The sequence below is a fragment of the Mustela nivalis genome (assembly GCF_964662115.1).
Source record: "Mustela nivalis genome assembly, chromosome: 2".
In the NCBI taxonomy this organism is placed as follows: Eukaryota; Metazoa; Chordata; class Mammalia; order Carnivora; family Mustelidae; genus Mustela; species Mustela nivalis.
The window spans coordinates 72803112-72828624 of record NC_139021.1 but is presented as its reverse complement, the minus strand read 5'-3'; the positions used below and the strand labels follow the sequence as shown (position 1 = coordinate 72828624).

Here is a 25513-nt window from a genome sequence, read left to right as displayed (position 1 = left end):
TTGTATAGCTGTGCTGATTCAAGTTTTGTTTTTCAGTATCTGCAAAATGGCTGATAATTTGGATGAGTTTATTGAAGAGCAAAAAGCCAAACTGGCCAAAGACAAGGCAGAATTGGAAAGTGATCCACCTTATATGGAAATGAAGGTAAAGCTAATAATTTTTTTTAGCATGTTTCATTAAAATTGTCTCTGAAGATTAGCTTTTTGTAAGTGCGAAACTCCTTTTCAGTGAGTGAGAATCTTCTGTTTCATACTTTTGTTTGGGTGTCTTGTCACCGAGTCTGAGAGCCTGATACTGGACAAGATTGCGTTGATTATGAATGTAGTTTTTCTGTTGTGTTGTTTTATATCTCACCATTTCTTCTGTCTTACTAGGGTTTAATTAATAATTGTTGTGCTTCATAAAATGATTAGGAGACTACTTCTAGTATGAGGAACTTTCAGAATATGATAGATACAAAAAAAAGTTCTCATATTCTATGTATCTAAATGAAAAATACAACTTCAATAAATTAGTGTCTTAAAAATTTTTTTTTAAAATCTACAAAAGTGAATTTATTGAAATAGTTTATTTTGGTATATTTGCTTTCCAGATTAGAATTTGTTCAACTGTTTCTGAAAACAGTGTTTGAAAAAACTTCCTTAAAGCTTTCCTAGTTTTGGTGAAAGAGTAATTTGATCCATTTAGGAAATACTTACTGAGTCTGTGCTAGGTACTATGCTAAGCTCTACTATAGCACTAATCTAGATAGATGGGGCACCTTGTCTCTTAAGCTCAGTGTATTGATAAGATATAGGATGTAGATTAATCTTGTTTTAATACAGTCCATTGTAATCAAAGTCCCCATATCTATTGGCTAACCCGACAGCCCTGGCTTACCTATTGCCCCATGTCTCATCTGGTTCAGCATTTGTCTTGGGCAAAGGTATGGAAAGTATGGGCATCTGGTTGACATGATAAATAATATGGTCACCCTAATTATGAGGGAATTTTACTTAAATAGATAACATTTATTGTGTGCTAGTTATGGAAGAGGCTTAATCTTTTATTCTGTTTTTTTTAAATTCCAGTATAATTAACATACAGTATTAGTTTCTGGCGTACAGTGTAGTGGTTCAGCAGTTCTATACATTACTCAATGCTCATCATTCTAAGTATATGCCTAATGCTCTTCCCCTCCCACCTACCTCCCCTCTGGCAACCACCAGTTCTCCAAATTTAAAAGCCTGTTTTTGTTTGTCTTTTTTCCTTTGTTTTGTTTCTTAAATTCTATGTATGAGTAAAATCGTATGGTATTTGTCTTTCTCTGATTGACTTATTTCACTTAGTTTAATACCCTCTAGATTCATCCATGTTGTTTGCAAATGGTGAGAGTTCATTCTTTTTTATGGGTGAGCAGTACTCCATGGGGTATATATATGTATGTGTGTGTAACTGTGGATAAATGCTTGGGTTGTTTCCATATCTTGCTCTTGTAAATAATACTGCAGTAAACATAGGGTTGCACGTATCTTTTTGAATTAATGTTTTCATTTGCTTTGGGTAAATACCCAGTAGTGGAAATAATGGATCATATGGTAATTTTACTTTTAATTTTTTGAGGAACCTCCACACTGATTTCCACAGTGGCTACACCGGTTTGCATTCCTACCAGCAGTACATGATTTTTTCTCCACATCCTCACTAACACTTGTTTCTTGTGTTTTTTATTGTTGCCATCCTGACAGGTGTTAAGGTGTTATCTCATTGTGGTTTTGATTTGCATTTCTCTGATGGTTAGTGATGGTGAACATTTTTTCATGTGTCTGGGCCATCTGTATGTCTTTTTAGGAAAAATGTGTATCCAGGTCCTTTACCCATTTTTAAATTGGGTTTTTGGAGTTGTTGTATTAAATTCTTCGTTTATTTTGGATATTAACCTGATATTGGCTTTATCATTTGCAAATACCTTTTTCCATTCGGTGGGTTGTCTTGTTTTTTTACTGTGTTTTTTTAGTCACCATAAAATACATCATTAGTTTTTGATGCTTCCAAGATTAGTTGTTTATGTGCAATTAATGCAATTAATAGTGCTCCATCCAATACATACACTCCTTAATACCCACCAGCAGGCTCACCCATCCCCCGACTCTCTCCCCTCCGAAAAAAAACCCTTAGTTTGTTTCTCAGAGTCCACAGTCTATCATGGTTTGTCTGCCCCTCTGATTTCCCCAATTCACTTTTCCTTTCCTTGTTCTAATGTCTTCTGTGTTATTCCTTATGTTCCACAAGTAAGTGAAACCGTATAATTGACTCTCTCTGCTTGGCTTATTTCACTCAGCATAATCTTTTCCATTCCCATCCTTGTTGATGCAAAAGTTGGACATTTATCCTTTTTTCATGGCTGAGTACTATTCCATTGTATGTATGAACCACAGCCTCTTTATCCATTTATCTGTTGAAGGGCATCTCAGCTCTTTCCACAGTTTGGCTATTGTGGGGGTTGTCTTTTTGTTTTGTTGATGATTTCCTTTGTTGTGGGGAAACTTTGTTTTGATGCAGTTCCAATAGTTAAATTTTGCTGAAGGACACATATCTAGAAAAATCACGGTAAGGCCCATGTTTTAAGATCTTATTGCCTGTATTTTCTTCTAGGAGTTTTATGGTTTCAGACCTCACATTTAGTTCCTAATCCATTTTGAGTTTATTTTTGTGTATGGTGTGAGAAAAGTCATCCAGTTTCTTTCATTCGCACGTTGCTGTCCAGTTTCCCCAACACCTTTTGTGGAAGAGACCGTCTTTTTCCCCTTGCATATTCATGCCTCTGCTGCTGCTGCGGATTAATTGACCACATATTTCTGGGCTTTCTAGTCTATTCTGTTGATCTGTGTGTCTATTTTTATACCACAACCATACTACTTTTATAATTAGAACCTCCTAGTATATCTTGAAATCTGGGATTATGGTACTTCCAGTATTTTGGTTTCTTTTTAAGTTTGCTTTGGCTTTTGGGGTCTTTTGTGGTTTCATACAAATTTTAGGATGATTCTATTTCTGTGAAAAATGCTGTTGGTATTTTGATAGAAATTGCATTAAATCTGTAGATTGCTTTGGGTACTATAGATATTTGAACAAAGTTTGGTTTTCCAGTCCATTCCAGAGCATGGAATATCTAACCATTTGTTCATGTTGTCTTCAATTTCTTTCATCACAGTTTTATAGTTTTTACAGTATAAGTCTTTCACTTCCTTAATTAAGTTTATTCCTAGGTATTATTTTGGTGTAGTTATAAATGAAATTGTGTTTTTTTTACCCGATTTTTTTTATTGATTTTTAAATTTTTTTATTAACATATAATGTGTTATTAGCCCCAGGGGTATAGGTCTGTGAATCACTAGGTTTACACTTCACAGCACTCACCGCAGCACCTACCTTCCCCAGTGTCCATAACCCAATCACCCTCTCTACCCCCCTGAAATTGTTTTCTTGATTTCTGTTTCATGATAGAAACGCAATGGGTTTCTGAATATTGTTTTTTTTTTTTTTTTTTTTAACCAATGGCCTTGTAGGTTTTCTGTATTTAATATCATCTACAAATAGTGAAAGTTTTACTTTTCCCTTACCATTTTGGAGGCCTTTTATTTCTTTAACTTGTCTGATTGCTATGGCTAGGACTTTCAGTATTAATAAGTTGAATAAAAGTGGTAAAAGTGGACATCCCTGTTTTGTTCCTGATATTAGGGGGCAAGCATCAATTTTTCTGTTAATGTTGTTAGCTCTGGGATTTTCCCATATGGCCTTTGTTATGTTGCGGTATGTTCCCTCTAAGTAGTTTGGTGAGAGTTTTTATCATAAGTGGATGTTGTAACTTGTCCAATGCTTTTTCTGCATCTACAGAAATGTATATATAGTTTTATCCTTTCTCTTGTTGATTTTATGTATTGTTTTGATTTGTGAATATTGAACTACCCTTGCATCCCAGAAATAAATCCCACTTGATCGTAGTGAACATTTTTTCCTAAATGTAGTGTTGAATTTGGTTTGCTAATATTTCGTTGAGGACTTTTGCATCTATATTCATTAGAAATATGGGCCAGTAGTTCTCTTTTGGTATTGTCTTTATTTGATTTGAGAATGAATTTGGGAACTTTCCTTCCTCTTCTATTTTTTGGAATAGTTTGAAAAGAATAGGTATTAACTCTTCTTTAAAATGTTTGGTAGAATTCACCTGTGAAGCCATCTGATCTTGGACTTTTGTTCCTTGGCAGTTTTTGATTACTGTTTCAATTTCATTGCTGGTAATTGGTCTGGACACATTTTTTTTGACTTCCTGATTCAGATTTGGAACATTGTATGTTTCTAGGAATTGATCTATTCTAGGTTGTCTAATATGTAGGCATATAATTTTTCATATTCTTTTATATTTCTGTGGTGTTGGTTGTTTCTCCTTTCATTTCTGATTTTGTTGATTTGAGCCCTCTCTTTTGGTGAGTCTGGCTAAAGGCTTATCAGACTTTGTTGATTTTTACAAAGAACCACCTTCTGGTTTCATTGATCTGTTGTTTTTTTAGTTTCTATTTCATTTATTTCTGCTCTATTTCATTTATTTCTTTATTGTTTTCTTCTTTCTACTGGTTTGGGGTTTTGTTTGATGTAAGGTTAGGTTACTCTTTTGAGATTTTTCTTGCTTCTTGAGTTAGGTATATATTGCTTATAATCTTGCTTTTTAGAACAGCTTTTGCTGTATCCCAAACATTTTGGTCCATCATGTTTTCATTTTTATTCGTCTCTGTGTATTTTTAAATTTCATTTATATCTTGGGTGACCCATTCATTGTTTAGTAGCATGTTATTTAACCTGCATGCATTTGTCTTCATTCCAGTTTTTTTTTTTTTTTTTCTTGTGGTTGATTTCTAGTTTCTTATCATTATGGCCAGAAAAGATGCATGATATGACTAAATTTAATCTTTTTGAATTTGTTGGGACTTGTTGCCTAATATGTGATGTATTCTGGAGAATGTTTCATGTACACTTGAAAGGATTGTGTATTCTGCTGTTTTAGGATGAAATGTTTCTGAACGTATCTGTTAGATCCACCTGTTCAATGTGTCATTTGAAGCCACTGTTTTCCTTGTTAATTTTCTGTAAAGATGATCTATCTGTTGTTGTTAGTGGGGTGTTAAAGTCTCCTGTTACTAGTATTACTACCAATACTATCATTACTATCAATAGTAGTATTGATTGGTACTTCCTTTATGTTAATTAATAGCTGCTTTATGTATTTGGGTGCTCCCATGTTGGGCGCATAAATATTTACAATTGTTCTGTATTCTTGTTGAGTTAATCCCTTTATGATTGTGTAGTATTTTTTTTTTTAAAGATTTTTATTTTATTTATTTGACAGACAGAGATCACAAGTAGGCAGAGAGGCAGGCAGAGAGAGAGAGGAGAGTAGGCTCCCCGCTGAGAAGAGAGCCCGATGTGGGGCTCGATCCCAGGACCCTGAGATCATGACCTGAGCCCAAGGCAGCGGCTTAACCCACTGAGCCACCCAGGCACCCCTCTTTTTCTCTTGTTACAGTGTTTGTTTTTGTTTTGTTTTTTCTTAAGATTTTATTTATGTATTTGACAAGTGGGCAGAGAGGCAGGCAGAGAGGGTGGGGGAGGCAGGCTCCCTGCTGAGCAGAGAGCCGGATGAGGGGGGCTCGATTTCAGGACTCTGAGATCATGACCTGAGCCAAAGGCGGAGGCTTAACACATTGAGCCACCCAGGCGCCCCTGCAGTCTTTGTACTTCAATTTGAATGATAAATATTTTTCTATCCCTTCACTTTCTATCTGTCTATATCTTTTGGTCTTAAAAGAGTCTCTTGTAGGCAGCATATATATTATGTCTTGCCTTTTTTTTTCCCCCTTCCCTTTTCTTTCTTTTTCTTTTTTTTTTTTTAAATGGGACACTGGGACCAATGATCACAGCTGCTCAGACACAAGAAAATTATGATTCTGAAATCTCTTGATGTCCATTTCACAGGAAGAGCAATGCAACTGCCCAACATGTGCCACTCATGACACAGCCCTTTTTTGTGTGTCTTGCTTTTTTATCCGTTTTGTACCCCATGTCTTTTTGGAGCATTTAGTCCATTTACATTCAAAGTATTTATTGATAGGTATGTACTTACTGCCATTTTGTTAATTGTTTTAGTAGTTCTTTGTTCCTTTCTTCTCTTGCTCTCTTGTGCTTTGATGGGCTTTTTCCAGCGATATTCTTTGTAGGTTTATATATTATTTTAGGCTTATATGTAACATCTTATGCATATAGCAAGCAGTCTATTAAGTTAATGGTTGCTTAAGTTTGAACCCATTATAAAGCTCTAGATTTTTACTCCTATCTCTCCTATGTTTTAGTTATATAGTGTCATATTTTACATTCTTTTATTTTGTGAATCCCATTACTTACTTTTTTAGATATATATTTTAAAAAGATTTTGTTCGATTGAGACAGAGCACAAGAGAGCACAAGCAGGGGGAGGGGCAGAGGGAGAGGGGAGAAGCAGGCCATCCGCTGAGCAGGGAGGCTGATGTGGGGCTTCATCATAGGACCCTGGAATCATAACCTGAGCTGAAGGCAGATGCTTAAGTGACTGAGCCACCCAGGTGCCCATATAGATGTATTTGATTTTACTTCTTTTGTGCTTTAACCTCTGTATTGGTTTTATAAGGGATTATTCTGTTTTACTATGTTAATATGTAGCTGTGAAATTTTTTCCTTTTCTACTTATCTTATTCCTGCTATGACCTTTCCTTTCCACACAAAGAATCCCCTTTAACATTTCTTGTAAGGCTAGTTTAGTGGTAATGAATTCCTTTAAGTTTTGTTTGTCTGGAAACCTTTATCTTCTATTCTGAATGCTAGCCTTGCTAGATAGATTATTCTTTGTTGCAGGGTTTTTCCTTTCATGGATGAGACTTAGTTTTAAGAGGCTACATTTAGGGGCGCCTGGGTGGCTCAGTGGGTTAAGCCACTGCCTTCGGCTCAGGTCATGATCTCAGGGTCCTGGGATCGAGTCCTACATCGGGCTCTCTGCTCAGCAGGGAGCCTGCTTCCCTCTCTCTCTCTCTCTGCCTGCCTCTCCATCTACTTGTGATTTCTCTCTGTCAAATAAATAAATAAAATCTTTAAAAAAAAAAAGAGGCTACATTTATGATTCATATGAATCTATGAGATAGATACTGTTATGCTCATTTTCTAAGTGAGTAAACTGAGTTATGGGGAAGTTCATGTCACAGAGTTAGTAGAAGTAGGCTTTGATTTCTGACATCCTGACTGTAATACTTGCTCTCTTAACCATCATACTACGTTGCCGTCTTTCCATAAAAGCCGCTTTGGTCAAGGAGTTGTGTCAAGGACTTTCATGTATTATCTTACTGAATCATAATATCCCTGCTAAGTATGTGGACTATTTTTGTTTTACAGATCACAAAAGTGAAGCTCAAAGGGGTTAATTCATCCAAGTACACACAGTCGTGGCTTCATGGTCCAGCCCTGAAGTCTGTGGTTATGAACTACTCTTTTCTTAGGACTAGGTTATAGTGTTTGAAAAGAGTTATTACATATAATTTTATTATAATTATTATTGTTAAGTAGTACATAAATCATGATCTTTAAGTCTTAATTCAAGTATCACTGCTCAGTTAGGTCTTTCAGTCCCTCCTGCATCATTTATGGTCGTTCTTACCATGCTTCATTTTTCCCCATAGACCTTACCGGTTACTCTCTATGTATTACATAGTCTACTTACATATTATGTTTATCGTTTGTCCCCTCAGTAGTTTGAATTCTATGATGGCAGAGATTCTCATATGTTCTTTTCATTTGTGTTTCCAGTGCCTGGGACACTAAGTAGTAGGAACTCAGTGAGTATTTGTTGTTAAATGAATTCTAATATTTAATTAGAATTTACTACATTTATTACAGTGTTAAATACTTTTGGTTAATTCCTCAGATGTAAATTTTAAATTTTTTCTATGATGCATTATGTAATTTGGCCAAGTCATTTAATTAGAGTGTTGAGTGTACAGTGTATATTTAATGTAGATTATTTTCCCCTTACTTTTGTAAATATAATGTCTCTTTCAGGGAAAGGCATCGGAGAAGCTTTCTGAAAACAGTAAAATATTAATCTCCATGGCTAAGGAAAACATACCACCAAACAGTCAACAGACCAGGAATTCTTTAGGTATGTCATTAGGTTTGTCAAATTGATTTTAAAGTATTCTTAGCAGGCTGTTGTGAAAGAGCTTTGTATTTTCAGAAAAAAAGATTTCTTTGGAATGCAGTAACTCTTTGATTTCTGGAATCTTACATATGACTGTACTGTCTGCAAAGGAAATATAATGCATACTGAGAACCACCTACCCATTTTAAATGATATTCTTTTATAATCTATGGGAATCATGGCAGTAAGTATATACAATATAGTTAAAAATTAATTGAAAAATTTGAATGGAATTTGTGTGTGAGAGGATAAATGTGTTAACTGCATAAAAATGATGGATGTTTATTTAAAAATCAGAGATGCTTAGAGGCTACAAAATGCTATTTAGTGAACATTTTAATTATAGATTACTATATTAGAATTGTACAAAAGTTAATATTGCAGCTATACTGAGTTTTTTTTTATCATGGTCTGTTGTGAAAATATGTAGAGATTTTTTAATGAAGTATAAATAACATTACAGTGTTATTATATTCAGGTGTACAAACGATTGAACAATTCTGTATATTACTCGTTGCTTACCACGATAAGGTCATCATACAACATTATTGTGGTATTACTGACTCTATTCCTTATGCTATATTTTTCATCTTTGTTTGGATTTTTATCTATTTCACCTGTCCCCTCATTCACTTTACCTTTGGCAATCACCAGTTCAGTTTGCTATATTTGAGCTGGTTTTTCTGTTTGCTTTGTTTTTTAGATTCACATGTAAGTGAAATGATATAGTATTTGTCTTTCTCTGACTTATTTCAATTACCACAATACCCTTTAGATCCATCCGTGTTGTTGCAAGTGGCAAGATCTTGCCCTTTCTTATGGCTAATATTCATTTCTTATATGTAACCACGTCATCTTTATACGTTTTCTGTTGATGGATACTGGGTTGCTTCCCTATCTTTTTATTGTAAATAATACTGTAGTGCGCTTAAGGGGTGATATCTTTTCAAAATAACATTTTTGTTTTGTTTGGTTAAGTAACCAGTGATGAAATTACTAGGTCATATGTTATATTTATTTTTAATTTTTTGAGCCATCTCCATGCTGTTTTCTATGATGGCTAAACCAGTTTACATTCACACCAGTAGTGTACAAAGGTTCCTTTTTCTCCACGTGATTTTCTCCACATGCTTTTTCTTCACTTGTTGTTCCTTATGTTTTGATTGTAGCCATTCTGGCAGGTATAAATATGGTTTTGATTTGTATTTCCCTGTTGATTTATGGTGATGAACATCTTTTTATGTGTCTGTTGGTTATTTTTATGTCTTCTTTGGAAAAATGTCTCTTCCTGTCTTCTGCCCATTTTTTAACTATATTACATGTTTTGTTTTGTTGGTTTTTTTTTGGTGTTGCCTTAGTTCTTTATATATTTTTGGTATTAAACCCCTTACTGGATGAATTGTTGGTAAATATCTTCTTCTCTTCAGTGGGTTGTCTTGTTTTGTTGATGGTTTCCTTCATTGTGAAAAAGCTTTTTATTTTAGCGTAGTCCCGGTATTTTGTTTTTGCTTTTGTTTTCTTGCCTTAGGAGACATACATAGAAAAATGATGCTACGACTGCTGTCAGAGGGATTATTGCCTGTGTTTTCTTCTAGGAGTTCATGGTTTCAGGTCTCACATTTAGGTGTCTGTCACATTTGAGTTTATTTCTGTGTGTGGTGTACAAAAGTCATCCAGTTCCATTCTTTTGCATGTAGCTATCTAGTTTTCCCAACACCATTTTTTAAAGAGATTATCTTTTCCCCATTGTATATTCTTGGCTTCCTTTGTCATAGATTAATTGAACATGTAAGTGTGGATTTAGTTCTGGGCTAGTTATTCTGCTTCATTTATCTGTGTGTCTGTTTTTGTACCAGTACCATAGTGCTTGGATGACTACAGCTTTGTAGTGTATTTTGGAATCTCTTATTGTGATACCTTCAACTTTGTTCTTTCTCAATATTGCTTTGACTGTTCAGGATCTTTTTATTTATTTTAAAGGTTTATTTATTTGTCAGAGAGTAAGAGAGCATGTGAGCATGAGCAGGGGGAAGGGCAGAGGGAAAGAATCCCAAGCAGACTCCCTGCTGAACGTGGAACTTTATGCTGAGCTTGATCCCCAGACTCTGAGATCACAATCTGAGTTGAAATCAAGAGTCAGATGCCCAGCTGACTGAGTCACCCAGGAGCCCCCAGGCTCTTTTTAAATTTTAGTATTGTATTTTGGAAAAGCTCCTTTATTTTTAAGGACCCCAGTTTCCTTATTTGTAACATAAAGAAGTTGGGTTATCTTCCAGACCTAAATTTTTATGAATTGAAATTTTGATTATTGCCAAAGATAATTTTTTAAAAGTAGATTCTCTTAAGCAATAAGGTTCGACAGAATCACTTTGAAATTCTGGGTTACAGCTTACTCTGGATTGTACCTGTCATGCCTTCATGACCTGGCACAGGTTATTTAAACTCTGTTTCCTTATCTTAAGAATTGGCATCTACCTTAAAAAGGTTATTGTAGCAATAATTGAGTACATGTGAAAAGATCACTGGCACATAGTTGGTAATAAATCTTTATTTTGTGACCTCATATCTTTTTTAATGTAGGTTTTGGTTTTTGAGAATTAAGAATTTAAGAATTATTCTTTATTACATGCACAAATGATAGATAGTTTAAAGTCTAGTTTAAAGACAGTGACCTCTGTTTATTCCTTAATTGGTGTTCTTTAGGGCAATGTCTTAGGCCTTTTTGTTTCATATATTCCCTGACTGACCTTATCCACTCAGAGGCTTTATATGCCATCAGTGTGTTCATGACCCCTAAATCTGTATTCCAATCCTGATTTTTTTTTTTTAATTGAACTCTGGACCCATATGTCTAATTTCCTATTGGACATCTATACTTGGATGTCATGGGCTCAAAATTAACATATGCAAGATTATCTTTTTTCTTAAACTTTCTGGTACTCTCATGAGGTGTTGCTTAGTAATCCTCGACTCCCTTTGTCCCTTTGTCTCCCACAGCAAGTAATTACATAAGTTCATTTGACTGTGCTGCTTGAATTTAAAAATAAGTTGATTTTTCTCTAATCCCACAAACATTATTTTATGCAGGCCTATGCTGTCTCAGATTTTTTTCTAATGTTCTTTTTGTTTTATGGTCTAGCCCCCCCACCCCAACTAAGTCTGCACTGCCCTCATTATCCTTTCAGAAAACAAAGGATCACATTAATCTTGCTCAGCTCCTTCAGTGTATTCTTGTTTACTGTATGATAATTTTATCCTTTTATTGCTTTTCCAAGACTGTGTTGGCTGTTTATGCCTTGTGCTTCTGTCCTGTTGATTTTCCCCCTGAAGTGTTGTTTTGAATTTACTTAGCTGTCTCTTTTACTGCAGTGGTATACCAGCTTGCCTGGCATTGTATATTTGCTGCCTAGCATAGTTCCTGGCACTTTATTAAAGATGTTTTAAGTGAATGAAGGTTCCGATTGCAAAAATAAACTATTCTGTTAGGTGTGTAAAATTTAATTTTCATAGTGTTTTATTGCCAGCTGAAACAATAATTGTTTTTGTGCTTTGAATCTTATTAAAGAATAATATATAATTTGATTGATTTGATAACTTATCAGTATTCAGGTACTGACTGACTTGAATAATTGTGGCCTTAAAATTAGGCCAAATGCACATGAAAAGATGCTAAACATCACTAGTCATGAGGAAAATGCAAATTAAAACTACAAAGAGACCACATCATGCCTGTTAGAATGGTCATCATCAAAAAGACAGATAACAAATGCTGGCATGGAACCCTTGATTGCACACTATTGTTGAGTTGAAGACATGCATAGTTAAATAAGTCAGAAAAATATAGTGCATGATCTCACATGTGGAATATAAACAGAATACAAAACCAAACTCAGAAAAAGAACTCAGATTTGTGGTTACCAGAGGTGAAGGGTGGGGGCAGGGGAATTAGAGGAAGTGGTCAACAGACCTTAATTTCCAGTTATAAATAACTACAGTGTTTAAAAATAAATAATATGTAGATACATATTAGGGAAATAATGTATAACATGATGATTACAGCTAACATTGCTGTGTGACTTATAGGAAATTTGTTGAGAGTCAGTTCTAAGAGTTCTCATCAGAAGGAAAATGTTTGTCTTTTTTTTCTTGCCTTTTCATTGTATCTATACAAGAAGATGGATGTTAGCAGAACCTATTGTGGTGATTATTCCACTGTATATTTAAATCAAACAGTCAAGCTATATGCCTTAAAGTTACACAGTGATGTATGTCAGTTATTTCTCAATAAGACTGGAAAGAAGTCAGGCCAAATATGTAGTTTGTCATGATGGGAAAATTGTAAAAGAGTTTGGTATTAGAGAGTTTTCTTTCTTTCCTTTTTTCTTTTTTTTGAGAGTTTTCTCATGTGGTTTCTTACAGGACTTAGGAAGCAAACTGGTCTAAAAAGGTCAAACTTGGAAATTATATTTTGAATTAAGTTCTTTGATACCCTACTTGAATAAGTAATTAAGCACAGTAGTTATCAATAATATATAAACTGGCAATATTCATTTAGCGAGTGAAAATCTATTGATAGCTCATGATGCAGCTATCATGAAACCCACTGCATTTTTCTGATTTTTCTAAATTCATATCAATTAGTGGTAATATTTATGGGTAATGCTTATCCATGTAGCTTATTCTTCCATTCTCATTCTGTACCTCACACAGAACTATTTCAGGAGTTGGTTTTTGACACCTGACTATCCAGGGTTGAACCGAACTTCACAGTTTAAGGGCATAGTTCTCCACAAGGCTTCTCTTACTTTGGACATCAGTAGCTAGTTTTATTGGAGTCCACAGGCTATCCTCTATTCTGGCTACAAATATGGGGGTTTCTACTACCCTGTCAAATTTTATAAATCACTAGAATGACTTACAGAACTCAGGAAAGTGCTATACTTCATGATTACAGTACTGTTGTAGTACAGGCCTCAGATTAGAACTAGTCAAAGAGGAGAGATGGATTAGGAGTGGTCTGCATGTGAAGCTTCTGTCAGCCTCAGGATATGTCACCCTCCTCTCTTGCAAATTCATTGATTGCCAGCCAGCATGCCCACCTGAGTTTCAGTGTCCAGAGCTTTTACTGAGATTTCACTGGCCCTTTTACTGAGATTTCCCTCAGCCTCTAGACTCCCTATTTTCACCTGAGGTCTGGCTGATGTTAAATGATTGAAGTGTCTAACCCTCTAATCACATCTTTCCAGTGTGGTCTTTCTGATGTGACCAGCTCACATCTATGTTATCTCTTCAGCATAAACTATGTAGGAGCGGACCATGGATCTGTATAAACTATTGGGTATGGGTCCCAGGGACCTACCATGAATTCCAAGCCTCTCATCACTCGGAATATTCCAAGGATTTAGAAATTAACCTTCTAGGAACCAGGACAAATGATAGTGAAGTTCTTTATTTTATATAGCATGTACATGGTTTAGTCTATGTAAGTCAATGAAATTATGTCGTTAGTAGGAATTTGTTAGAATAATTTAGGTTTAATGAAATATGGGAGTCAGCTGAAAATGACCTGTAGAAGCAAATAATACTTTCTACACCATATCTAGGCACGTTAGTGATTTTTTAGTTAAAAGGAATTAGTCGACTTTTACTAACTCCTTATTGTATTTGTAACCATTATTATTATTTTTTTTAAAAGATTTTATTTATTTATTTGACAGAGACCACAAGTAGACAGAGAGGCAGGCAGAGAGAGAGAGGAGGAAGCAGGCTCCCCGATGAGCAGAGAGCCCGATGCGGGACTTGATCCCAGGACCCTGAGATCATGACCCGAGCCGAAGGCAGCGGCTTAACCCACTGAGCTACCCAGGCGCCCTGTAACCATTATTAGAAGTGCTTTCTGTAATTTTTTAAGTGTTTAGGTCTATGTACCTCAGTTAAATATCATCTTTTTAAGCTTTTCTCTTTCTTAGAGAAATTGAATATTTTCATTTAGGTTGAGCATTATTACTTTTTTTTTTTTTTTAAAGAATTTATTTATTTATTTGACAGAGAGAGAACACAAGCAGGGGGAGTGGGAGAGGGAGAAGCAGGCTTCCCGCTGAGCAAGGAGCCTGATGCGTGGCTTGATCCCAGGACCCTGAGGTCATGCCCTGAGCTGAAGGCAGACGCTTAATGACTGAGCCACCCAGGCGCCCTGAGAATTATTACTTTGATTCTAATGCTTTATATCCTAGAAGATATTTTAATAATTGACATAATATAGCCAGTACTTTCAACATTTTTTCATATATACCTATTTTTAACCCACCATCCATAGATTGTTTCTGCTAGGTTTGAAAGGTAGTATTTGGCTCAAATGGTGAAGATAGAAGCATTGCTTTGTTTTGAGTTTTGTCAAAAAATTTTTTTCTAGTAAAGAAATAAAATTTGCACATGCAAAATGATAAAGTGTATAGAACAGAGACCCCCTGGTTGGCTCAGTTGGTTGGGCGTCCAAATCTTGATTTCAGCTCAGGTCATGATCTCAGAGTCTTGAGATTGAGCCCTGTGTTGAGTTCTGTGTCCAGCAGGAAGTCTGCTTCTCTCTCTCTCTGTCTCTCCCCTGCCCCTCCCCTTGCTCGTGCTCTCCCTCTTTTTCTAAAATAAATAAATAAATCTTTTTTAAAAGTACATAATAGTTTGAAAATTTGTGACCTTCCCAACCCTACCCTTTAGTCTTCTCTTCTTAAGCAGTATCTTGTATATAATTTCATGGTTAGACTGTGCATATGTGTATATACCCCTTCTTTTTCTCTATATCTGGTATTATAGATCCTGTTCTGTATTTGAAAATACTAGTTTTGTGATTTACAGTATAGGGACATGACCACAGCCTTTTGAGATTAAAAAGCAGTGGTATGCATCTATTTGACCTGGAGCAGTTCCTGTCTAAGGTTTTCATTATAGATGCAAGAAAAAAGTGTCCTAATTGTGGCAGCCATTATTGAATGGGGGAATACAGAGGAAAACATGTAGAAAGAATTTTTGCAACTCAGATATAACTTGTAAATACTGAAAAGCCAGTTATATTCCAAAAAAGAAACTGAAATTTTAGTTAAAAAAAGGTAACCTAGACCTGGGCATAAAACTGTATTAGCCAGCCTTTATCTCTGTGTATAAAGAAAGTTCATTGTGTACCAAACTGGTACTTGCTGTGGATTATGGAAGATGTCATATAGCACTTGCTGTGTTATATTGAAATTATATGCTTGCTTGTTTATTGTCTAGATGCTGTTCTTTGCTTTTGGGCAAAGACTTACATACTTGTTTATCTCCCCAAGACCAGCAAAGTACCTGGCGTATAGGTGATGCTCAGTAAATATTAAATGAAGATTTACTGAGTCAGTATGTATCTTGGAGGAGAGGTTAGCTTTTAAATGTGGCAATGTTGAAATTTATTTTGAAAAACTAAATACAGAGTAAGAAGAAATCCGTTAAGAAACTTAATATTTTCAGTAACTTATTTAATAAAATTTCATGAATTAAAGGAAATACTAAAGACAATTTTCTTTTTTTAAAGACTTTACTTACTAGAGAGAGAACGAGAGCACGCAAGCATGAGAACAGGGAGGGTAAGAGGGAGAAGCAAACGCCCCACTGAGCAGGGAGCCCAATGCAGGACTCGATCCTGGGACTCCAGGATCTTGACCTGACCTGAGGGCAGTTGCCTAACAACTGATTCACCCAGTTGCCCTAAAAACAATTTTCTATCAAAAACGGTCTCACTGGGGCGCCTGGGTGGCTCAGTGGGTTAAGCCTCTGCCTTTAGCTCAGGTCATGATCTCAGGGTCCTGGGATTGAGCCCCACATCGGGCTCTCTGCTCAGCAGGGAACCTGCTTCCCCCTCTCTCTCTGAATGGCTCTCTGCCTACTTGTGATCTCTCTCTGTCAAATAAATATATAAAACCTTAAAAAAAATGGTCTCATTAATAAGAAGAAAAAGATGTTAGGTTAACCTTAGATAAATCTTCAAATTCAGCAATTAATATGTCACTGTATTTGTCAGTGTTCTTCAGAGAACCACAAGAATGTGTATGTATAAGTAAATACATATAATACATAAATAAACACCCACACACATATTTAGAGAGAGAGAAATAATTAAGGACTTGGCTTGTGATTATGGAGGCTGGAAAGTCTAATATCTGTAAGGTAAGCTGTGAAGCTGGTGACCCAGGGAAGAGCTGATGTTGCAGTTCTAAGTCTGGAGATTGTTGGCAGAATTCCTTCTTGCTTAGAAAAGGTCAGCCTTCATTAAGGCCTTCCACTGATGGAATGAGACCCACTCACATTATGGAGGGCAGGTTGCTTTACTCAGAGTCCACCAGTTTAAGTGTTTATCTCATCCAAAAAGTGCTCTCACAGAAACATTCATATTAACATTTGACCAAATATCTGGACACCATGGCCCAGCCAAGTAGGCCCCTAGAATTAACCATCAGAGTCACTAATGGAATCTTTTCTTTTTTTCTTTACAAGTGGTATAGAAAAAAATGTTAAAAATTCATTGTAAGTAGGGGGTACCTCGGTGGCTCAGTTGGTTAAGCAACTGCTTTTGGCTCAGGTCATGGTCCTGGAGTCCTGGGATCAAGTCCCGCATCAGGCTCCCAGCTCCGCGAGGAGTCTGCTTCTCACTCTGACCTTTTCCCCTCTCATGCTCTCTCTCTTACTCTATCAAATAAATCTTTTTTTTTTTTTTTAAGATTTTATTTATTTATTTGGGGCACCTTGGTGGCTCAGTAGGTTAAAGCCTCTGCCTTCGGCTCGGGTCATGATCCCAGGGTCCAGGGATAGAGCCCTGCATCGGGCTCTCAGCTCAGCGGGGAGCCTGCTTCCCTTCCTCTCTCTCTGCCTGCCTCTCTCCCTCCTTGTGATCTCTGTCTGTCAAATAAATAAACAAACAAACAAACAAATAAATAAATAAATAAAATCTAAAAAAAAAAAAAGATTTTATTTATTTATTTGACAGACAGAGATCACAAGGAGGCAGAGAGGCAGGCAGAGGAGGGGAAAGCAGGCTCCTTGCTGAGCAGATAGCTCAATGCGGGGCTTGATCCCAAGACCCTGGGATTATGACCTGAACTGAAGGCAGAGGCTTTAACTCACTGAGCCACCCAGGCACCCTCAAATAAATATTAAAAAAAAAAAAAATGGAAGTAGGATTTCACATAATTGTTAGCACCAGTAAATCTTTAGTGTTTGCTGACTTGTTTAATATTACAGTTGTGTTATGTGGACAAGTTAGACCTCTTAGACAAAATTGATAAATTACTAGAAAGACTCAAATTACTGACATTAATTGAAGAAGAAATGGAAAATCTAAATAGACATATAACATGTAACAAAATTGAAATCTTCATTACAAGTCTTTCACAAAGAAAAGCCTAGGCCTGGATGGTTTTGTTGTTGAAATCTACCAAATGTATTGGAGCAATAATACCATTCCTTTATAAACTGGAAGCAAAAGAGAAAGGCACACTTCCCAACATATATTGTGAGGCCAGTATTATCCTAATATCAAGGCCAGATGAAATTTTCGTAAGAAAAGTAAATTACAAAGTAGTATGTCTTTTGAATATTGATTCAGAAATCATAAACAAAATATTAACAGATTGAATCTAACAACATATAAAAATGATTATACACTCTGGCCAAGTGAGCTTTATCATAGCAATGCAAGTTTTTAGTCTTAATATTTCAAAATTAATATATACCAGATTAATAGAATTACGGACAGAAAGCACATGGTTTTCTCAATAGTTGCAGAAAAAGCATTTGACCAAATCCAACACTGATTTATAATAAAAACTGTCAACAAACTTGGAATAGAAGAGATCTTTTAATTCTGAAATAGGACATCTGTGAAAAACCTATAGCCAGCATCACACTTAATAGTTTATGACTACAAAGCTTTCCTTCTAAGAGCAGGAAAAAGACAAGATGTGTAAAGTTACCACTTCATTCAGCTTTGTGCTGAGGGTTCTAGCCAGTGTAATGAAAGACTACAAGAAATACAAAGCATCAAAGTTAGAAGTAAAACTGTCCTTGTTTGCAGATGGCATGATTCTGTTTGGAGAAATCCTAAGGACTCCACAAAAAAACTATTAGAAATCACGAGCTTATTAGCAAGTTCACAGAATATGAGATCAATTAAAAAAAAGTTGTTTCTTTATATTAGCAATGAACAATATGAAAATATTAAGTAAACTGTTCAGTTCCAGTAAATGGTGTAGTGCAGTAAAAAATGATCTCCTTGGATTCTTGTGTGTTTTTCATGGTCTTTAGTGCAATATTGTAAACTTTGGGTTACACCCTGGAATCCATACAAAGTGCCGCTAGTGATGCTGGGAGTGCCCCCAAGAAGCAAAGTCCTATTACAATAAAAATTGAATTGGTTGATAGGTTGATTAAGGTCTACTGCTGTGGTTGGCTCAGCATTTCAAGATCATCGAATTCTGTGTTAAGGACCACTGTGAAAAAGAAAAAAAAAAGGAAATTCATGAAGCCATTGCTCTGCTACGCCAGCAGGTGTGAAAACCTTGCACTTTTTGAGAATGCCTTTTCATGTTTTATTGAAAATAGAAACTTTATGTGGGTGCAGGATTGCTATAAGAAAGGCATACCTATATATTGTACTATGATTTGAGGAAAAGCAAAGTTATCATGTGGCAACTTAAAGCAAAAGGAAGATGAAGAATCTAAAGGTGGAGAATTTAATGCCAGCAAGGGATGGTTGGATAATTTTGGAAGGAGGTTTATCTTAATGCCAAGATAACAGGGGAAGCAGCTCCTGCAAATGAGGAGGCAGCAGATAAATTCCCAGATGCCATTAAGAAAATCATTGAGGAGAAAGAATATCTGATTGAACAAGTTTTAATGCAGATGAAGGTCCCCTATTTCGAAAATAAAAATACCACAAAGGACACATGTTAGTAAGGAAAAGAAGCAGTTGATATTGGACAATGCCCCTGACTACCCAGAACCCCATGATTTCAACACTGAAGATGTTGAATATTCTACTTGCCCCCAAACACAGCATCTTTTTATTCAGCCTCTAAATCAGGGGGTTATATGGACCTTTGTAGCTCATTACATATGGTACTCCATGGAGAGGATTGTCAGCAGTATGGAAGAAAGAACCCTGGTAGGGAGAGCACCGTGAAAGTCTGGAAGGATTGAAGAGGTCATCATTTGTATAGGAAAAGCCATGAAAGCCATTAGGGCTGCAGCAGTAAATTCCTGACGGAGAAAACTGTCTTCAGATGTTGTGCATGACTTCATAGGATGTATAGCAAAGCCAGTCAAGGAACTTATGAAAGAGATTGTGGATATGGCCAAGAAAAAAAAAAAAAAAAAGATTTCAAGATAAGAATCTTGGAGAAGTTCAAGAGTAAGTAGACACCATGCCAGAGGAATTAATAGAAGATGACTCAGTGGAGATGAGTACTTCCAAACCATGGCAAATGATGAGAAGAAAGACCTCGAAGAGCAGTGATAGAAAACAAATTGACATCTGACAATCTGGCAGAAGTGTTTGAGTTATTCAAGACTGCTTTGACTTCTTTCACAACAGGGGCTCTTTGGTGTTATGGGCACTGAAATTAGAGGATATGGTGGAGGAAGGATTGATAGGGTATAGAAACGTTTTTAGAGAAATGAAAAAACAACAGTTAAATTACAGTGTATGTTCCTAAAGGGATACCAAGTGTGACAGCCTCTCCTGGCTTTGCTCCCTCTTCTTCCACTTCTTTTGCTTCTAAGACAGCAAGACCAATGCCTCTTTTTCCTCCTCTTCAGCCTACTCATTGTGAAAATGACAGGGATGAAGACCTTTATGGTGATCCCTTCCACTTAGTGAATAGTAAGCAGTTATTGTGCTGTACAGTAGTTGTAGTTATCTTTTGTGTCTTAGTGTGAAAGTTTAATAACTCTATGGTAAGAACTGTATATTTTTGTGTTATTATTATTGCCTAAATATTCATTGCATAGAACATTGCATGCAAGACTTCTATGGAAATGGATAGCCTATCCTTGTGTAGGAACAAGGTGAGTGATGTTTACTATAAAATTAATTAGGTTTCCTATGTTTTATATATTTTCTTTCAAAGAATTATATTATCATACAGTATGCCTCTCTTGTAACTGAAGAAACTATCATCCTATCATCATAGATAAGTGGTTTTTAAACTAATGTGACAATGTTTCCTATACTATATTATGAATATGACTGTAATACTGTATGCCATAAAAATTTTGTAACAGTTCATTAGTGTATAGGTTAGGCTACCATGAAACATTTGTATCAATTTTATGAGGCTACCATAAAGTAATCATGTTGCTGCTTCTTTGTTATTAATACATGTCATTATACCTGCAAATATAAATTTATTTTTCACTTGTCTTTTTATTTTTTTTAAGTAAGTTCTGCACACAATGTGGGGCTTGAAAGGGGATCTTCACTCTACTGACTGAACCAGCCAGGCACCCATTATCATTTCATTTTTGATGTTTAGTGTTAGTAATACATATAATTTTGACAATATTTTAGTCAAAAGATAAATAAGATAATATTGATGTAGGTACCAATGTGATTCATCTCGTAGATAGATGATGTACACTTAACAGTATTGATAAATTCAGTAAAGTACTATCAATGTATTTTCCTTGTGATTTTTTAGGGGAGGGAGAAAGTCACTTTATTCTAATTAATTGACAAATGAGAATATCACAAAGGGTGATTTAAGGAGACACACAAACATCTGCCCAGCGCCAAGCTCAGAACATTGAGTGAACGTCTACGTAGTAAGAATACCCTTTTTCATTCTAAATCCAAAGATAGCTGTATTTAATTATGAAGGAGAGGTTCACCTGGTGGTTTTATACTTTATATATTCACTATTAATTATATTTTTATGCTAAATTAACTTGGTCATGAAAGATGATTTTCCATATCTTTAATCTGAACTTCTTGATTAGGCTAATTGCATATCTGCACTGTTTCAGTACCTCGCTGAAACCTTCACAAAGCTTAAGGTCACCCTGGTTCTGGGCACATTGCAGAAACTGTTTCACCTCCTAGTGTCATGGGTCAAACTGCTGCTGCTGGTATGCTGGCTGGGTTCCCAGAGGCTTCTGGTAAGTGATGTCGGGCCTTGAAGGCTCAGCATTACTTTCTTCGCAAGCCCCAAGTAATGGCATGACCCATCCTGTGCCCAACAGCAGAGCCCACAGCCACGCCATCTGCTGTGGTTGCCATCTGGGCTATGAGACCTGGCTGCCGCAGCAGACGAGCCAACAGCATATGGTGGAGCTGCTGCTGAGGGCTGAGTTGCTGGTGCTGGTCTAGGCACAGCTCTCATCTGAGGTGTCCGGCTGGCTGGAGGGACCATGTGGGAGGTGTGCCTCCAGCTTGCACGGGGCTTGGTTACTTGCAGAGCATCTTAGTATCTAGAAGTCTGAGATTTAGTGGAGATCCCAGCGGCTTCTTCCATACGATATAAGGAACATTTTCCTTAGCTTGTGTGGGGGTGCTTGGGTGGCTTAGTCTAAGCATCTGCCTTCGGCTCAGGTCACGATCCCATGATCATGGGACCAAGCCCCACATCGGGCTCCCTGCTCAGCGAAAAGCCTGCTTCTCCCTCTCCTACTCCCCTTGCTTATGTTCCCTCTTCTGCTGTGTCTCTGTCAAATAAATAAATAAAATCTTAAAAAAAGAAAAAAGAAAGAAAAAGGTATGGGTGCCTGGGTGGCTCAGTTGGTAAGGCGACTGCCTTCAGCTCAGTTCATGATCCTGGAGTCCCAGGATTGAGTCCCACATTAGGATCCCTGCTCAGCAGGGTGTCTGCTTCTCCCCCTGACCCTCTCTCCTCTCATGCTCTCCCTCTCTCTCATTCTGTCAAATAAATAAATAAAATCTTAAAAAAAAAAGTATGTATAGATTTTCAGTGGCATGGGGATTGCCACTCCCCCTCCCCCATTGTTCCAGAGCCACCTGTTCTTAAAAGTATATTTAACAAACTGTGCGAGACTTATACACAGAAAACTACAAAATGTGTCAGAGAAATTAAAGAATGTACAAGTGGAAGGAGAGACATTCTATGTGCATGGATTAGAAGTCTCTCAACATGATCAGATTGCCAAGGCATAGCAGAGATGCTTGTGACTATTGTAAGGTATACAACAAGGCAAGCAGTGTTCAAATTAACTCATGAAAAGTTCCCTCCTCCCCAGGAATTAAAAAATATCTTAATTCTCAGTGTTGCTAATGTTTTAAACTTTAGTATAATAAATAATTGTTTCCTTTTTCTTAATTTCCATATATGTTTATAACTGACAGGGTTTATTGTTGTTATTGTTGGTAGTGGGTTTTTTTTTTTTTTTTAAGATTTTATTTATTTGACAGAGGCAGAGAGAGCCAAACAAGGGGAGCAGCACATAGGGGGAAAGGGAGTCAGAGCAGGGAGCCCAACAGAAGACTGGATCCCAGGACCCTGGGATCATGACCTGAGTTGAAGGCAGATGCTTAACCATCTGAGCCACCCAGGTGCGCCCCTGTAGTAGGTTTTTTCTTTTTTTGTTGTTTTGTTTTGTTTTTTACTCTTTTGACAAAAGTTCATAAAAGTCACAGAACAATCATAGTTTTCTCATTGATCTTTAAGATTGCTCCACCATTTCATTTTGTGTGGTGATCAGTGCAGTACCAGCAGGCTTCTCGATAGCTGATTTATAGGGAAATAAAAAGAACTTGGATAGCCATGGCAGTCTTGAAGAAAAAGTTGGAAATAAAGTTGGAAAACTTAGTGTTATTATATATAAAGACTTGGTATGAAATTAAGACTATTTAGTTTTGGCATGAGGTTAGACAAATAGACCACAGGGACAGAATAGAGAGGATTTAAACAAATCCATTATATACAGATATCTGTTTTATGACACAGGTGCCTCTGCAATTCAGTGGAGAAAAGAATGGTCTTTCCAGTAAATGGTTAAGTTAGGCATCCATACTAAAGAAGAGAAAAAAAAGAAACCTTAACCTACACCTCAAACTGCATAACGGTATTAATTCAAGAGGAATCACAGAGCTAAAGGTAAAACTTAATAGTATAAAGCTCTTAGAGAAAACATAGGAGAATGTCTTTAAGATGTTGGGGGTAGATGAGAATGTCTTAAATAAACAGGAAAAGAGCTAATCATAAAAGAAAAGTCTGATAAAATGGACTTCATTAAAATTAAGAACTATTCATCACAGGGGTGCCTGGGTGGTTCAGTGGGTTAAGTGTCTGCCTTCAGCTCAGGTCATAATCCCAGAGTCCTGGGATCCAGTCCCATGTTGGGTTTCCTGCTGAGCAGGGAGTCTGTTTCTCCCTCTCGTTCTACCCCTCCCCCCACTTGCATGTGATTGCTCTCAAATAAAATCTTAAAAAAAATTATTGGTTTCTCTTTTTTATTTTTCTTGCCTGTTTCTCCTCCTCCTACTCCCCCTGCTTGTGTTCTCTCTCTCAAGTAAATAAAATCTTTTTTTTTTTTTTAAAGAACTATTCATCATAATACATAGCAGCCATGGGTGTATGTATAAAACCTGTGTATTTTATGGTGTAAGAGAATGGTCCAGTTTGATTCTTCTATATATAGCTGTCCAATTTTTCCAGCACCATTTATTGAAGAGACTGTTTTTCTTCCATTGGATATTTTTTCCTCCTTTGTCGAAGATTATTTGACCACGTAGTTGAAGGTCCATATCTGGGCTCTGTGTTCGGTTCCATTGATCTATGTGTCTGTTTTTGTGTCAGTACCATGCTGCCTTGGTGCTCACAGCTTTGTAATATAGCTTGAAATCAGGCAACATGATGACCCCAGCTTTCTTTTTTCTTTTTTCAATATTTCCTTGGCAATTCAGGGTCTTTTCTGGTTCCATACAAATTTTAGGATTGGTTGTTCTAGCATTTTGAAAAATGCCACTGGTATTTTGATCAGGATGGTATTGAAAGTATAGATTGCTCTGGGCAGCATAGTCATTTTAATGATGTTTATTCTTCCGATCCAAGAGCATGGAATGTTCTTCCATCTTTTTGTGTGTTCTTCAATTTTTTTTTCATGAGTGTTTCATAGTTCTTAGAGTATAGATCCTTTACCTCTTTGGTTAGGTTTATTCCAAGGTATCTTACAGTTTTTTGGTGCTATTTAAGTGGAATTGATTCTCTAATTTCTCTTTTACAGTTTCATTGTTAGTGTGTAAGAAAGCAACTGATTTCTGTGCATTGGTTTTTGTATCTTGCCACATTACTGAATTGTTGTATGAGTTTTAGTAATTTGGGGGTGGAGACTGCTGGGTTTTCCACAAAGTGTCATGTTATCTGTGAAGAGAGAGAGTTTGATTTCTTCTTTGTTAATTTGAATACCTTTTATTTCTTTTGGTTGTGGGATTGCTATTACTAGGACTTCTAGTACTGTGTTGAACAATAGTGGCAAGAGTGGGCCTCCTTATGTCCCTGATCTCAGTGAGAAGGCTGTCAGCTTTTCCCCATTGAGAATGATATTCACTGTGGATTTTTCATAGATGGATTTTATGAAGTTGAGGAATGTGTCCTCTATCCCTATACTCTGAAGAGTTTTAATCGGGAAAAGATGCTGTATTTTGTCAATTTTTTTTTTTTTTTTTTTTTTTTGCATCAGTTGAGAGGACCATGTGGTTCTTGTCTCTTCTCTTATTTACGTGTTCTATCACATTGATTTGCGAATGTTGAACCACCCCTGCATGCAAGGGATAAGTCCCACCTGGTTATGATGGATAATCCTTTTAATGTACTGTTGGATCCTGTTAGCTAGGATCTTGTTGAGAGTTTTGGCGTCCGTATTCATCAGGGATATTGGTCTGAAATTCTCCTTTTTGATGGGGTCTTTGGCTGGTTTGGGGATCAAGGTAATGTTGGCCTCCTAGAAAGAGTCTGGAAGTTTTCCTTCTATTTCTATTTTTTGAAATAGCATCAGGAGAGTAGGTATTATTTCTCCTTTGAATGTTTGGTAGAGTTCCCCAGGGAATCCATCAAGCCCTGGACTTTTGTTTTTTGGGGAGGTTTTTGATCACTGCTTCAATTTGTTACTAGTTATTGGTGTATTCAGGTTGTCAGTTTCTTCCTTTTTCAGTCTTGGAAGTTTATAGGTTTCTAGGAATGCATCCATTTCTTCTAGGTTGCTTAACTTATTGGGATATAGCTGTTGAT

At 36.5% G+C, this 25513-nt stretch overlaps 1 protein-coding gene across 12 annotated transcripts in view; it reads left to right on the top strand.

The window, feature by feature from the left end:
* Positions 1-25513, top strand: part of CSPP1 (centrosome and spindle pole associated protein 1) — a 168827-nt gene that overhangs the window by 11110 nt on the left and 132204 nt on the right. For all 12 annotated transcript variants that reach the window (XM_082719108.1, XM_082719112.1, XM_082719113.1 and 9 more), the window contains exons 2-3: positions 37-145; positions 8117-8216. In XM_082719108.1, the coding sequence (XP_082575234.1) occupies positions 37-145; positions 8117-8216 (209 nt within the window). The remainder of the gene's footprint in view (positions 1-36; positions 146-8116; positions 8217-25513) is intronic.